The sequence below is a fragment of the Ranitomeya imitator genome, chromosome 4 (assembly GCF_032444005.1).
Source record: "Ranitomeya imitator isolate aRanImi1 chromosome 4, aRanImi1.pri, whole genome shotgun sequence".
Classification (NCBI taxonomy): Eukaryota; Metazoa; Chordata; class Amphibia; order Anura; family Dendrobatidae; genus Ranitomeya; species Ranitomeya imitator.
Genome location: NC_091285.1, coordinates 253243585 through 253256467, shown reverse-complemented (window position 1 = coordinate 253256467; position 12883 = coordinate 253243585). Strand labels below are relative to the sequence as shown.

Sequence of the window (12883 nt, the reverse complement as noted above, 5' to 3'; positions counted from 1 at the left end):
AAGTGGCCAAGAGCATATTCAGTAGTTTTAGCGCTCCCTAACATCAAAGGGAGTATATTTACATAGGTGCACTATTCCAGATTAAAACATTTGAAAACCAGTGAAAGGGAATATCCACACCAAATCATAATAAAATATAAACTTCTATTCTGATATTAAAATTGTAATACAAAAAAATCACACATGACAAAACATATATAAAATATCCGACATGCAAAGAAGAGGAAAGAACCAACCGATACACTAGAGGTAGGACATAGGTCTTCAGTATGACCAGGGTGAGTAAGCAAGACTGCTTAAATAACAATAGTAATGATACAATACTCCATCTATCAAACACCATAAACCCATGTAACCATCTGATCTTATATGTCCCATATTCACATATGTTAATGGAATAAAGTGTATGCTCACCCATAGTTGGTCCGGAATACTATGTGGCCTTCCCACAGCCCCTGACGCGCGTTTCACCTGATCGCTTTCTCAAAGGGGAAGATACCAAATGTAAATTTTTGGTGAAGAATCAACAACAAGTGGAACACAATTGTGAAGATGAATGAAATTTATTGGTTATTTTACCTTTTTGTGGAAATTCAAAAACTGAAAAGTGGGACGTGCAATAATATTCGGCCCCTTTACTTTCAGTGCAGGAAAATCACTCCAGAAGTTCATTATGGATCTCTGAATGATCCAATGTTATCCTAAATGCCTAATAATGATAATATAATCTGCCTATGTGTAATTAAGTCTCCATATAAATGCACCTGCTCTGAGATAGTCTCAGGGTTCTGTTTGAAGCACAGAGAACGTCATGAAGATCAAGGAACACAACAGGCAGGTCCGTGATACTGTTGTGGAGAAGTTTAAAGCCGGATTTGGATACAAAATAATTTCCAAAACTTTAAACATCTCAAGGAGCACTGTGCAAGCAATCATGATGAAATAGAAGGAGTATCATACCACTGCAAATCTACCAAGACCCGGCTGTCCCTCTAAGCTTTCATCTCAAGCAAGGAGAAGACTCCTCAGAGATGCAGCTAAGAGGCCATGATCACTCTGGATGAACTGCAGAGATCTACAGCTGAGGTGGGACAGTCTGTCCATAGGACAACAATCAGTCATACACTGCACAAATCTGGCCTTTATGGAAGAGTGGCAAGAAGAAAGCCATTTCTCAAAGATATCCATAAAAAGTGTAATTTAAAGTTTGCAGCAAGCCACATGGGAGACACACCAAACATGTGGAAGAAGGTGCTCTGGTCAGATGAAACCAAAATTTAACTTTTTGGCAACAATGCCAAACAATATGTTTGGTGTAAAGGCAACACAGCTCATCACCCTGAACACACCATCCACACTGTCAAACATTGTTTGGGCCTGCTTTTCTTCAGCATGGACAAGGAAGATTGTTAAAATTGATGGGAAGATGGATGGAGCCAAATACAGGACCATTCTTGAAGAAAACCTGTTGGAGACTGCAAAAGACCTGAGACTGGGATGGAGATTTAAAAATCTACAAGGGAATGGTTCATAAATAAACATATCCAGGTGTTAGAATGGCGAAGTCAAAGACCAGACCTCAAGCCAATCGAGAATCTGTGGAAAGAGCTGAAAACTGCTGCTCACAAATGATCTCCATCAAACCTCACTGAGCATGAGCTGTTTGCCAAGGAAGAATGGGCAAGAATTTCAGTCTCTCAATGTACAAAACTGATAGAGACATGCCCCAAGCGACTTGCAGCTGTAATCGCAGCAAAAGGTGGCGCAACAAAGTATTACGTTAAAGGTAGGGTTGAGCGAAACGGGTCGGCCATTTTCAGAAGTCGACGACTTTTGGCAAAGTCGGGTTTCATGAAACCCGACCCGACCCCTGTGTGGGGTCGGCCATGAGGTCGGCGATCTTCTGAATCTGATATCGGAATTCCAATACCGAGTTCCGATATGTTTGCAATATCGGAAATCGGTATTGGAATCCATATTTAAGTGTAAAATAAAGAATTAAAATAAAAAATATTGCTATAATTACCCTCTGACGTGCCCTGGTACTAACCGGCAGCCTTCCTTCCTAAGAATCAGCGCTTGAATGACCTTCGGTGACGTCGCGGCTTGTGATTGGTCGCGTGAGCAGTCACATGGGCGGTCGCGCGACCAATCACAAGCCGCGACGTCATCTAAGGTCCTTCACGCGCTGATTCTAAGGAAGGAAGGCTGCCGGTTAGTACCAGGGCGCGTCAGAGGGTAAGTATAGCAATATTTTTTATTTTAATTCTTTATTTTACACTTAAATATGGATCCCAGGGCCTGAAGGAGAGTTTCCTCTCCTTCAGACCCTGGGAACCATAGTATCCCATTGCACTGCATTGGGTTTCGTGTTTCGGCCGACCCCGACCCCGACTTTTCTATAGGATCGGCCGATTTCACTCGACCCGACTTTTGAGAAAGTCGGGTTTCGTGAAACCCGACCCGATCCTATAAAAGTAAAAGTCGCTCAACCCTAGTTAAAGGGGCCGAATAATATTGCATGCCCCACTTTTCAGTTTTTGAATTTCCACATGAATTTAAAGCCAATAAATTTCGTTCAACTTCACAATTGTGTTCCACTTGTTGTTGATTCTTCACCAAAAATTTACATTTGTTATCTTTATATTTGAAGCATGATATGTGGGAAAGGGTTGAAAAGTTCCAGAGGGCCGAATACTTTCGCAAGGCACTGCAGCTGCAGTTTTACATCTCTGCATGGTGGATCCCGGGTTGCAATTGCACTTCTTTATTAAATTTATTTAGTGCAATCCACCAACCCTAACATGAGCTTTCACCTGGCTCTGCTCTATCACCAGCCATTTTAGTGTCTCTAACGGCCTCCATCTTTGTCATCCCAAGGATTCCTCCACTTTTCAAACACCAGGAATCTAAATCATGCCGACTATGCCAATTTTGTGAGGTGGCCAGTGTGGTAATCATGACAAGAGGCTGTTATGTTCCCACACACTGGATCTGAGAGGTCGATACCAGAAGTGACGTGACCATGATTAGCAACTGCGGTATGAAGGGATTTAAAATCATTAAACACGCTGTCAGGGTTACGCAGAGGGTCAAACAGATGACAGCTGGTATAATTGCTATGAGGATTGCACCAGCTATATGATCTCCTCTGAAGAGTCTTACAAGAGGAAAAGCATCGGGAGCAATGTGCCTAATCCTAATATGGTGATGGCCTAATAGCAGCTCAACATTAATCCAGCAGTCAAGGAGACTCTACACCTGAGACTTTTAATGGTGAGATCTTCTAATATGTAGATCTGTATGTGTGAAAATCCTCACATACCATTATTATGCTGTCTCCTGTTATATCATGTTAAACTTTCCAGTAATTTGATAGTTTGTTCTTACCTGAATCAGACATTCTCACGTGACTATTTGCTGCCGTGATAGGACTGGATTCCTTTAGGGGGCATAGGACACATATGTTATTTTATTTCAAATATACTTTTTGACCTTATTGCATTATTAGTTCCTAGGTATTTTTTCTTATTGTTGTGTTCATGGTTTATGATAGTTAAGAATAAAGGTTAAATTTTAATATTACCACTATTTGCTAACAGTATCTATTGGACCAGTGGTATTCTATATACTCACTTTTTTACTTTATGAAATATATAATATTAACTTTAACAAGTTCTGTAAGAAAGTTATGAAATAGATATGTAAAAAACAGTTTTTAAAGAGTTTTTAGATGTCTTAGCTGACAGTAGTAAAAAGAGGTTTGAACACGGGAGGAATCCAGATAAAAAAATGTAAACATACAGTAAGTGAACTTCATATAGGACTTTGTTATTCATCACTTTTATCACATTTTATCTGTTACAAATGAATTATTGCATTTGAGTAGTGTTTACAATAGATTGTGAATTGTACACAGTGTTTTATGGATTCAAGAAAATGAACTTTTAATAATAACTATATCATTGTAGAATAGTTGGTCCAAAAATATATTAAAAACAATTTTTGAACCAATCGTAAGTCTAATGATTCTATTTTTTTCATCCCTTAGGTAACTCGGTAGCTGTGTGAATGAATATAAAAACAGAGGTTTTCTTTATGAAAGACTAATGAAGAAAGCTCTAAACATCCAAGCATTTGTAGAGACAATGTCTAACAGAACTTGAGCCAACTGTTATGTACAAAAAGGATACGAGCACAATCCCTCCCGAATTTCTGGACTGGACTGCACTGCGAATGTTAGAGCTGTTGAGTGCATGACTGCAGTAGCTCAGTGTGGAAACAAAAAGTGATATCCTTATGTTATTTCAGACACACCACTTTACAGTAAGAAGAAGCTTGACCAACCACATTTTATAATTTGTGTACAGCTGATAATACTGAATATGCTGATCAGACTTTTTTCTGTATGCCGTAATTTTTAGGTTTACTTATTTGTAGTATTTGCCTCCATAACATTTGGGTCCATTCAAAGTTTCATTATTTTTTAATAATACAAGTTATCACCATATTTATGGGCCCCAAAATGTATATTGTAGCAATACACACTTTATAAAATGTACTCAAATAGACGCAGCTCACAATATAATTGTTCCTAGTTTACCGTAATAAATGCGAAAAAGGAAAATCATGCAGAAAAATGAATAAGTATGTTCTCAATTTTATGTTATTACCATATGCATTTCTTTGTTTGCTTTTATACATTTTAGTGCTTTTTCTTTTACATCATTTTTTATATTTGTGAGCAGTAATTGGCTAAGAGTGATCTGTGCTTAGAATAGTATTTTATACTTCTAAAGTGAGGGCTTTGTAAGCATATGGGTGATTGTGTCTATGTTTAAGATGCTGTAAAGTAAATTTTTTTTCAAGTCTTCAACAAAAAACGACTATTTTATTGGTGTCTGCACTTTAGGATTGTTATTTTAATTCTATGTATCTTTTGCTTTATTATGCTTTTATCTCAAAAAGCCTTAAAATGATGATTTTGCTTTTGTCAGAAATTCAGAGATTTAGAGATGAAGTATGAATTTGAGAATAGTCTATTTTTAAATAAATGAAAATGATAACTTGGAAGTCTGACTGATCACGATACAAGATAAAGAAATAATGATATGTAATATTCATAAAAAATTATAGACTAGTTTTGAAAAACAAACCTGTTAGTATGAGAATATTCAATGTATTTTCTGGAAATAACTTATTTAGGATAATTCACACGGTGTAGATTTGGTTTGTTTTTTTATCTCTTTTTATGGCCAAAATCAAAACAGGGTCATAAAGTTAAACACGCGCAATGAAAACATTTATGCTCTTTAATTTATGCACCACTTATTTTGGATTAAAAATGTATTCAAAATACTGTTGAATTTGGTACTTTGTGAGTATCCCAATTCTCCAACCACAAATCACATTTAAGGTATTTGCACTAGGCAGATTTATTTCTACAGAAATCTGTGCAAGTAAATTTCAGTCATACTCATCTGATTACGTCTGTTGCAGACATTTTTGCAAAAAATCTGCAATGTACAAGATTGTCTTAAATGGAATGTGTAATCACAAAATTATTTATTGCTTATATCAGGTATATGTAATGTATTTTTTATTTTGCCATTTTCTTTGTTCATATCACACTTTGCATTAAAAATAAGAATGAGAAATATTGCAACTTTTACATTGGCCACGAAGTCTATTTTAAAGTCCTACTTCCTGTTGTTTTAAGAAACTCACATAGATTTTCAGCAACAACCTATCTACTGTATGTATTGAAGCACCTAATGAATGTGTTCAAAGGTGATTGTGCAGAGAGAGGGAGCAGAGTCAGCTGTTACATCCCGTATTAGGAATGGTGGATCGTGTGTTATCAGCTGTGTATAGAATTATTCCCTGTCATTTTAATCCTGCCACTGCCGACAATGAGATTTCTGAACACTCCTCCTCTAAGGACAGAAAGTATAAGTCTAAAATATCCCCAGTGGGCAGTGTGAAAATTGAAAGATTACTAATTTAGTTTTTTTTTAAACAAAAATCATTTCTAGCATTTACATAAAATATATGTAACACAAAAACCAGATTTAGAAATAGGTACTTTTCTGATGACACATTCTTTTTAACAGATCTTTGGGAAGCTGAGATATAATGATTTTGTCAGGATTCGCCCATAATGGTTACCATTAACTATTATTCTTGTTAAAATTATCTCATTTTTCATAAATAAAAACAATGGTAACACTATGGGGTCAAAACAATCTATATTTAACCCCTTCCCGACCTGTGACACAGCATATGCGTCATGAAAGTCGGTGCCGATCCGACCTGTGACGCATATGCTGTGTCACAGAATGATCGCATCCCTGCAGATCGGGTGAAAGGGTTAACTCCAATTTCCCCGGATCTGCAGGGACAGGGGGAGTGGTAGTACAGCCCAGGGGGGGGGGTGGCTTCACCCCTCCGTGGCTACGATCGCTCTGATTGGCTGTTGAAAGTGAAACTGCCAATCAGGGCGATTTGTAATATTTCACCTATTAAAACTGGTGAAATATTACAATCCAGCCATGGCCGATGCTGCAATATCATCAGCCATGGCTAGAAACACTGGTCTGCACCCCCCCACCGCCACCGATCCCCCCAGTCCTCCGATCAGTCCGGTATACAGCTCCGCTCCCCTCCATCCTCCTGTCCACTCCCCCGTGCGCTTGTCCGCTCACCCCCGTGCTCCAATCCCACCCCCGTGCTCCAATCCACCCCCCCTGCACTACGATCCACCCCCCCTGCACTCCGATCCACCCCCGTGCTCCAATCCACCCCCCCATGCTCCAATGCACCCCCCGTGCTCCGATCCACCCCCCGCTCTCCGATCCACCCCCCCGCGCTCCGATCCACCCCCCGCGCCCTGATCCACCCTCCCCATGCTCCCCCCCACCCCATCATACTTACCGAGCCTCCCGGGGTCCGTCCGTCTTCTCCATGGGCGCCGCCATCTTCCAAAATGGCGGGCGCATGCGTAGTGCGCCCGCCGAATCTGCCGGCCAGCAGATTCGTTTCAAGTGCATTTTGATCACTGTGATAAAACCTATCACAGTGATCAAAATAAAAAAAATACTAAATGACCCCCCCCCTTTGTCACCCCCATAGGTAGGGACAATAATAAAATAAAGAAATTTTTTTTTCTTCCACTAAGGTTGGGGTAAGAACTAGGGTTAGGGTTAGGGTTAGGGTTAGAGTTTCGGTATGTGCACACGTATTCTGGTCCTCTGCGGATTTTTCCGCAGCGAATTTGATAAATCCGCAGTGCTAAACTGTTGCGGATATTTCGCGGATTTACCGCGGTTTTTCTGCGTATTTCGCTGCGGTTTTACAACTGCAGTTTACTATTGGAGCAGTTGTAAAACCGCTGCGGAATCCGCAGAAAGAAGTGACATGCTGTGGAATGTAAACCCCTGCATTTCCATGCAGTTTTTCCGCAGCATGTGTACAGCGATTTTTGTTTCCCATAGGTTTACATTGAACTGTAAACTCATGGGAAACTGCTGCAGCGTTTTCCGCAGTGTGTGCACATACCTTTAGAAATAGGCTATGTGCACACGGTGCCGATTTGGCTGCGGATCCGCAGCGGATTGGCCGCTGCGGATTCGCAGTAGTGTTCCATCAGGTTTACAGTACCAAGTAAACATATGGAAAACCAAATCCGCTGTGCCCATGGTGCGGAAAATACAGCGCGGAAACGCTGCGTTGTATTTTCCGCAGCATGTCAATTCTTTGTGCGGATTCCGCAGCGTCCTGTTCCTCAATAGGAATCCGCAGGTGAAATCCGCACAAAAAACACTGGAAATCTGCGGTAAATCCACAGGTAAAATGCAGTGTCTTTTACCCGCGGATTTTTCAAAAATGGTGCTGAAAAATCTCACACGAATCCGCAACGTGGGCACATAGCCTTAGGGTTAGGGTTGGAATTAGGGTTGGGGTTAGGGTTGTGGTTAGGGGTGTGTTGGGGTTAGGGTTGGAATTAGGGTTGTGGTTAGGTTGTGATTAGGGTTATGGCTAGAGTTGGGATAAGGGTTAGGGGTGTGTTGAGGTTAGTGTTGGAGGTAGAATTGAGGGGTTTCCACTGTTTAGGCACATTAGGGGTCTCCAAACGCAACATGGCGCCACCATTGATTCCAGCCAATCTTGTATTCAAAAAGTCAAATGGTGCTCCCTCACTTCCGAGCCCCGATGTGTGCCCAAACAGTGGTTTACCCCCACATATGGGGTACCAGCATACTTAGGACAAACTGCAAAGCAATTATTGGGGTCCAATTTCTCCAGTTACCCTTGTGAAAATTGCTTGCTAAAACATAATTTTTGAGGAAAGAAAAATGATTTTTTATTTTCACGGCTCTGCGTTGTAAACGTCTGTGAAGCACTTGGGGGTTCAAAAGGCTCACCACATAGCTAGATAAGTTCCTTGGGGGTCTAGTTTCCAAAATGGGGTCACTTGTGGGGGGTTTCTACTGTTTAGGCACACCAGGGGCTCTGCAAACGCAACGTGACGCCCGCAGACTATTCCATCAAAGTCTGCATTTCAAAAGTCACTACTTCCCTTCTGCGCCCCGACGTGTGCCCAAACAGTGGTTTACCCCCACACATGGGGTATCGGCGTACTCAGAAGAAACTGGAAAACAACTTTTGGGGTCAAATTTCTCCTGTTACCCTTGGGAAAATAAAAAATTGTAGGCTAAAAATTCATTTTTGAGAAAAGAAAAATTTTTTTTATTTTCATGGCTCTGCGTTATAAACTTCTGTGAAGCACTTGGGCGTTCAAAGTGCTCACCACACATCTAGATTAGTTCCTTTGGGGGTCTAGTTTCCAAAATGGGGTCATTTGTGGGATTTCTGCAATGTTTAGGCACACAAGGGCTCTCCAAACGCGACATGGTGTCCGCTAATGATTGGAGCTAATTTTCCATTTAAAAAGCCAAATGGCACGCCTTCCCTTCCGAGCCCTGCCGTGCGCCCAAACAGTGGTTTACCCCCACATATGGGGTATCAGGGTACTCAGGACAAACTGGACAATAACATTTGCGGTCCAATTTCTCCTATTACCCTTGGCAAAATAGGAAATTCCAGGCTAAAAAATAATTTTTGAGGAAAGAAAAATTATTTTTTATTTTCATGGCTCTGCGTTATAAACTTCTGTGAAGCACCTGGGGGTTTAAAGTGCTCAATAAGTTCCTTGGGGGGTCTAGTTTCCAAAATGGGGTCACTTGTGGGGGAGCTCCAATGTTTAGGCACACAGGGGCTCTCCAAACACGACATAGTGTCCGCTAACAATTGGAGCTAATTATCCATTCAAAAAGTCAAATGGCGCGCCTTCCCTTCCGAGCCCTGCCGTGTGCCCAAACAGTGGTTTACCCCCACATATGAGCTATCAGCGTACTCGGTAGAAATTGGCCAACAAATTTTATGATCCATTTTAACCTATTGCCCATGTGAAAATGAAAAAATTGAGGCGAAAATAAAAAATTTTGTGAAAAAAAGTACTTTTTCATTTTTACGCATCAATTTGTGAAGCACCTGAGGGTTTAAAGTGCTCACTAGGCATCTAGATAAATTCCTTTGGGGGTCCAGTTTCCAAAATGGGGTCACTTGTGGGGGAGCTCCAATGTTTAGGCACACAGGGGCTCTCCAAATGCGACATGGTGTCCGCTAATGATGGAGATAATTTTTCATTCAAAAAGTCAAATGGCGCTCCTTCCCTTCCGAACCTTACCATGTGCCCAAACAGTGGTTTACCCCCACATGTGAGGTATCGGTGTACTCAGGAGAAATTGCCTAACAAATTTTATGATCCATTTTATCCTGTTGCCCATGTGAAAATGAAAAAATTGAGGCTAAAAAATTTTTTTTGTGAAAAAAAAAGTACTTTTTCATTTTTACGGATCAATTTGTGTAGCACCTGAGGGTTTAAAGTGCTCACTATGCATCTAGATAAGTTCCTTGGGGCGTCTAGTTTCCAAAAAGGGGTCACTTGTGGGGGAGCTCCAATTTTTAGGCACACGGGGGCTCTCCAAACACAACATGGTGTCCGCTAAAGAGTGGAGCCAATTTTTCATTCAAAAAGTCAAATGGCGCTCCTTCCCTTCCAAGCCCTGCCGAGCGCCCAAACAGTTGTTTACCCCCACATATGAGGTATCAACGTACTCAGGACAAATTGGACAACAAATTTTGTGGTTCAGTTTCTCCTTTTACCTTTGGGAAAATAAAAAAATTGTTGCTAAAAAACATTTTTGTGACTAAAAAGTTAAATGTTCATTTTTTCCTTCCATGTTGCTTCTGCTGCTGTGAAGCACCTGAAGGGTTAATACACTTCTTGAATGTGGTTTTGTGCACCTTGAGGGGTGCAGTTTTTAGAATGGTGTCACTTTTAGGTATTTTCAGCCATATAGACCCCTCAAACTGACTTCAAATGTGAGGTGATCCCTAAAAAAATGGTTTTGTAAATTTCGTTGTAAAAATGAGAAATCGCTGGTCAAATTATAACCCTTATAACTTCCTAGCAAAAAAAAATTTTGTTTCCTAGATTATGCTTATGTAAAGTAGACATGTGGGAAATGTTATTTATTAACTATTTTGTGTCACTTAACCCTCTGGTTTAACAGAATAAAAATTCAAAATGTGAAAATTGCTACATTTTCAAAATTTTTGCCAAATTTCCATTTTTATCACAAATAAGCGCAGAATTTATTGACCTAAATTTACCACTAACATGAAGCCCAATATGTCACGAAAAAACAATCTCAGAACCGCTAGGATCCGTTGAAGCGTTCCTGAGTTATTACCTCATAAAGGGACACTGGTCAGAATTGCAAAAACGGCCAGGTCATTAAGGTCAAAATAGGCTTGGTCATGAAGGGGTTAAATTAAACTCAACTTCATCCTGAGGGGCTTAATTTTTGTTTTTGTATGTATTATTTTTTATACCCCTTCTTTCAAGAGCCATAACCTTTTTGGTTTTCCATTGACTCATAAATCAACATTAGATCTTGTTTTTGCAGAACGATTGTATTTGCATGGCACCTATTTCTCAAATCATTTACTAAAAAAAGTAAAAAAAAAATCAAAGTTGGGTGAAAAGGTGAAAAAGTCATAATGCCACCATTTTATTATTTTTTATGCCATTCTCCAGGTCAGTACTATTATACATTACCAAACTTATATTATTTTTTTAAGTTTAGGGATCCAAAAAAGTTTTTGTAAAAAAAACTTGTTTGTGTCTTAATTTTATGAGACACATATCTATTTTTTTCCGTTGATAAAGTAGTATGAGGGCTCATTTTTTTGTATATCATGTTGTAGTTTTTATAGGTACCATTTTGTGATACAGATCGTATCTGTAAACGTCTCCTTTTTAACTCAGTGATCTTCAGAGATCATAACAAGAATGTGGAGGTGAATAAACAATATACATAGAAAGAAAAACAATGGAGGGCAACGTAGGTTTGGAACTGACATGTCTCATTGTTATAGTCAAAACATGTAAACCAGCATCTTGAGGCGGCTGAGACTTGTATGAATAATCTACAAATGGTATGTAGATTCTTATTAAGCATTACTTTGTACAAATGTTCTCATTTTTGTTTAAGGGTAAAATAGACAGCCCCTTCCCGCTGTGGCTAATTTTAATATTTTGCAATTTAGCTTTCTCCTCCTCTTCTTCCAAAAATTATAACTATTTTATTTTCCATTAATGCAGCCATATGAGAACTTGTTTTTTGCAGTACAAGTTCTATTTATAAATGATCGATTAATTTTACCATATAAATGATTAAAAAAAACTATTTCATTTTTAGAAAAATTATAAAAAAAGTGCAATTTTATCATTTTTATTCAGTTTTATTTTCTATGCCATTTATGTTCATAAAAAAGACTTAGCAACATGATTCTCTAGGTCAGTACAGTTGCAGCATTACCAAGCTTGCATTTTTTACTTTAGTAGTGAAAAGAAATTCAGAATTTTGTAGTAAAAAAAAAGATTTGGTTTGTGTAGCCATTTTTTGAGATGTGTAACTTTTTTATGTTTCCATATATTGGGAACTTTATATGGGCAGTGGGTATGATTATGTGTATCCAAAGCTGAAGATTTTTTGTACTATTTTTATTGCTCTTTATTGCATCTTGTGGAATATGTGACAAAAAACTCTGCATAACTCTGAATTTTCCTTATTTTCCCTGTGGTACTCAAACGAAGGGTTAAACCATTTTATATGCTGATAGATTGGTCTTTTATGGACGTGATGATACCATATATCTTTGGCTTATATTTTTGTATTTATTTTTAACTAGTGATTGGTCCCACCCTGCTTTACTCACAAATTTTGGATCTGTGGTCATAGCTTTATTTTGATTTATTTTTAACTAGGAAAAATGGAGGGAGGAATTCTAAATTATTAAGTTTCATTTTATTATTTTAGTAATTTTTTTTACTGTATATTTTGTTTTCAAGTCCTTTTAGCTTACTAGAACCTGTGAACTTAAGTATTGCGCTATGTATTTAAAATCATGTTCTGATATGAAGCCTGAGTAGCCTATGGCAACCCATTAGTACCCCATTATTATGTCACGGATTGCTATGGGCAGCCAAACAGGTGCACAACTGAGATCTCCTTATTTAAATGCTGCTGTTGGAGTTTGGCAGAGGCATTTAAGTAATGAAATAACAGTGATCAGAGCTTGCTCCGTTTGCTGCTGTTAGCGGCAGGTGCTGACTGTATAACACAATCGGCACCTCCTTGTGCGAAAAAGGTTCACCTCCCAAACCCACTCTAAAAAACCCTGCACTGACTTGTGACATACATGTATGTTACATGTCAGGACAGGGTTAAGATTTTTTTTTGAAAGAGTAAAA

General features: G+C 39.1%; 1 protein-coding gene across 2 annotated transcripts in view; it reads left to right on the top strand.

Moving 5' to 3' along the window:
* The window catches only part of TAFA2 (TAFA chemokine like family member 2), a 523041-nt gene extending 517370 nt beyond the window's left edge, over window positions 1-5671 (top strand). For both annotated transcript variants that reach the window (XM_069764505.1, XM_069764504.1), the window contains exon 6: window positions 4052-5671. In XM_069764505.1, the coding sequence (XP_069620606.1) occupies window positions 4052-4063 (12 nt within the window). In that variant the 3' untranslated portion in view covers window positions 4064-5671. The remainder of the gene's footprint in view (window positions 1-4051) is intronic.
* The last annotated feature ends 7212 nt before the right edge of the window (window positions 5672-12883 follow it).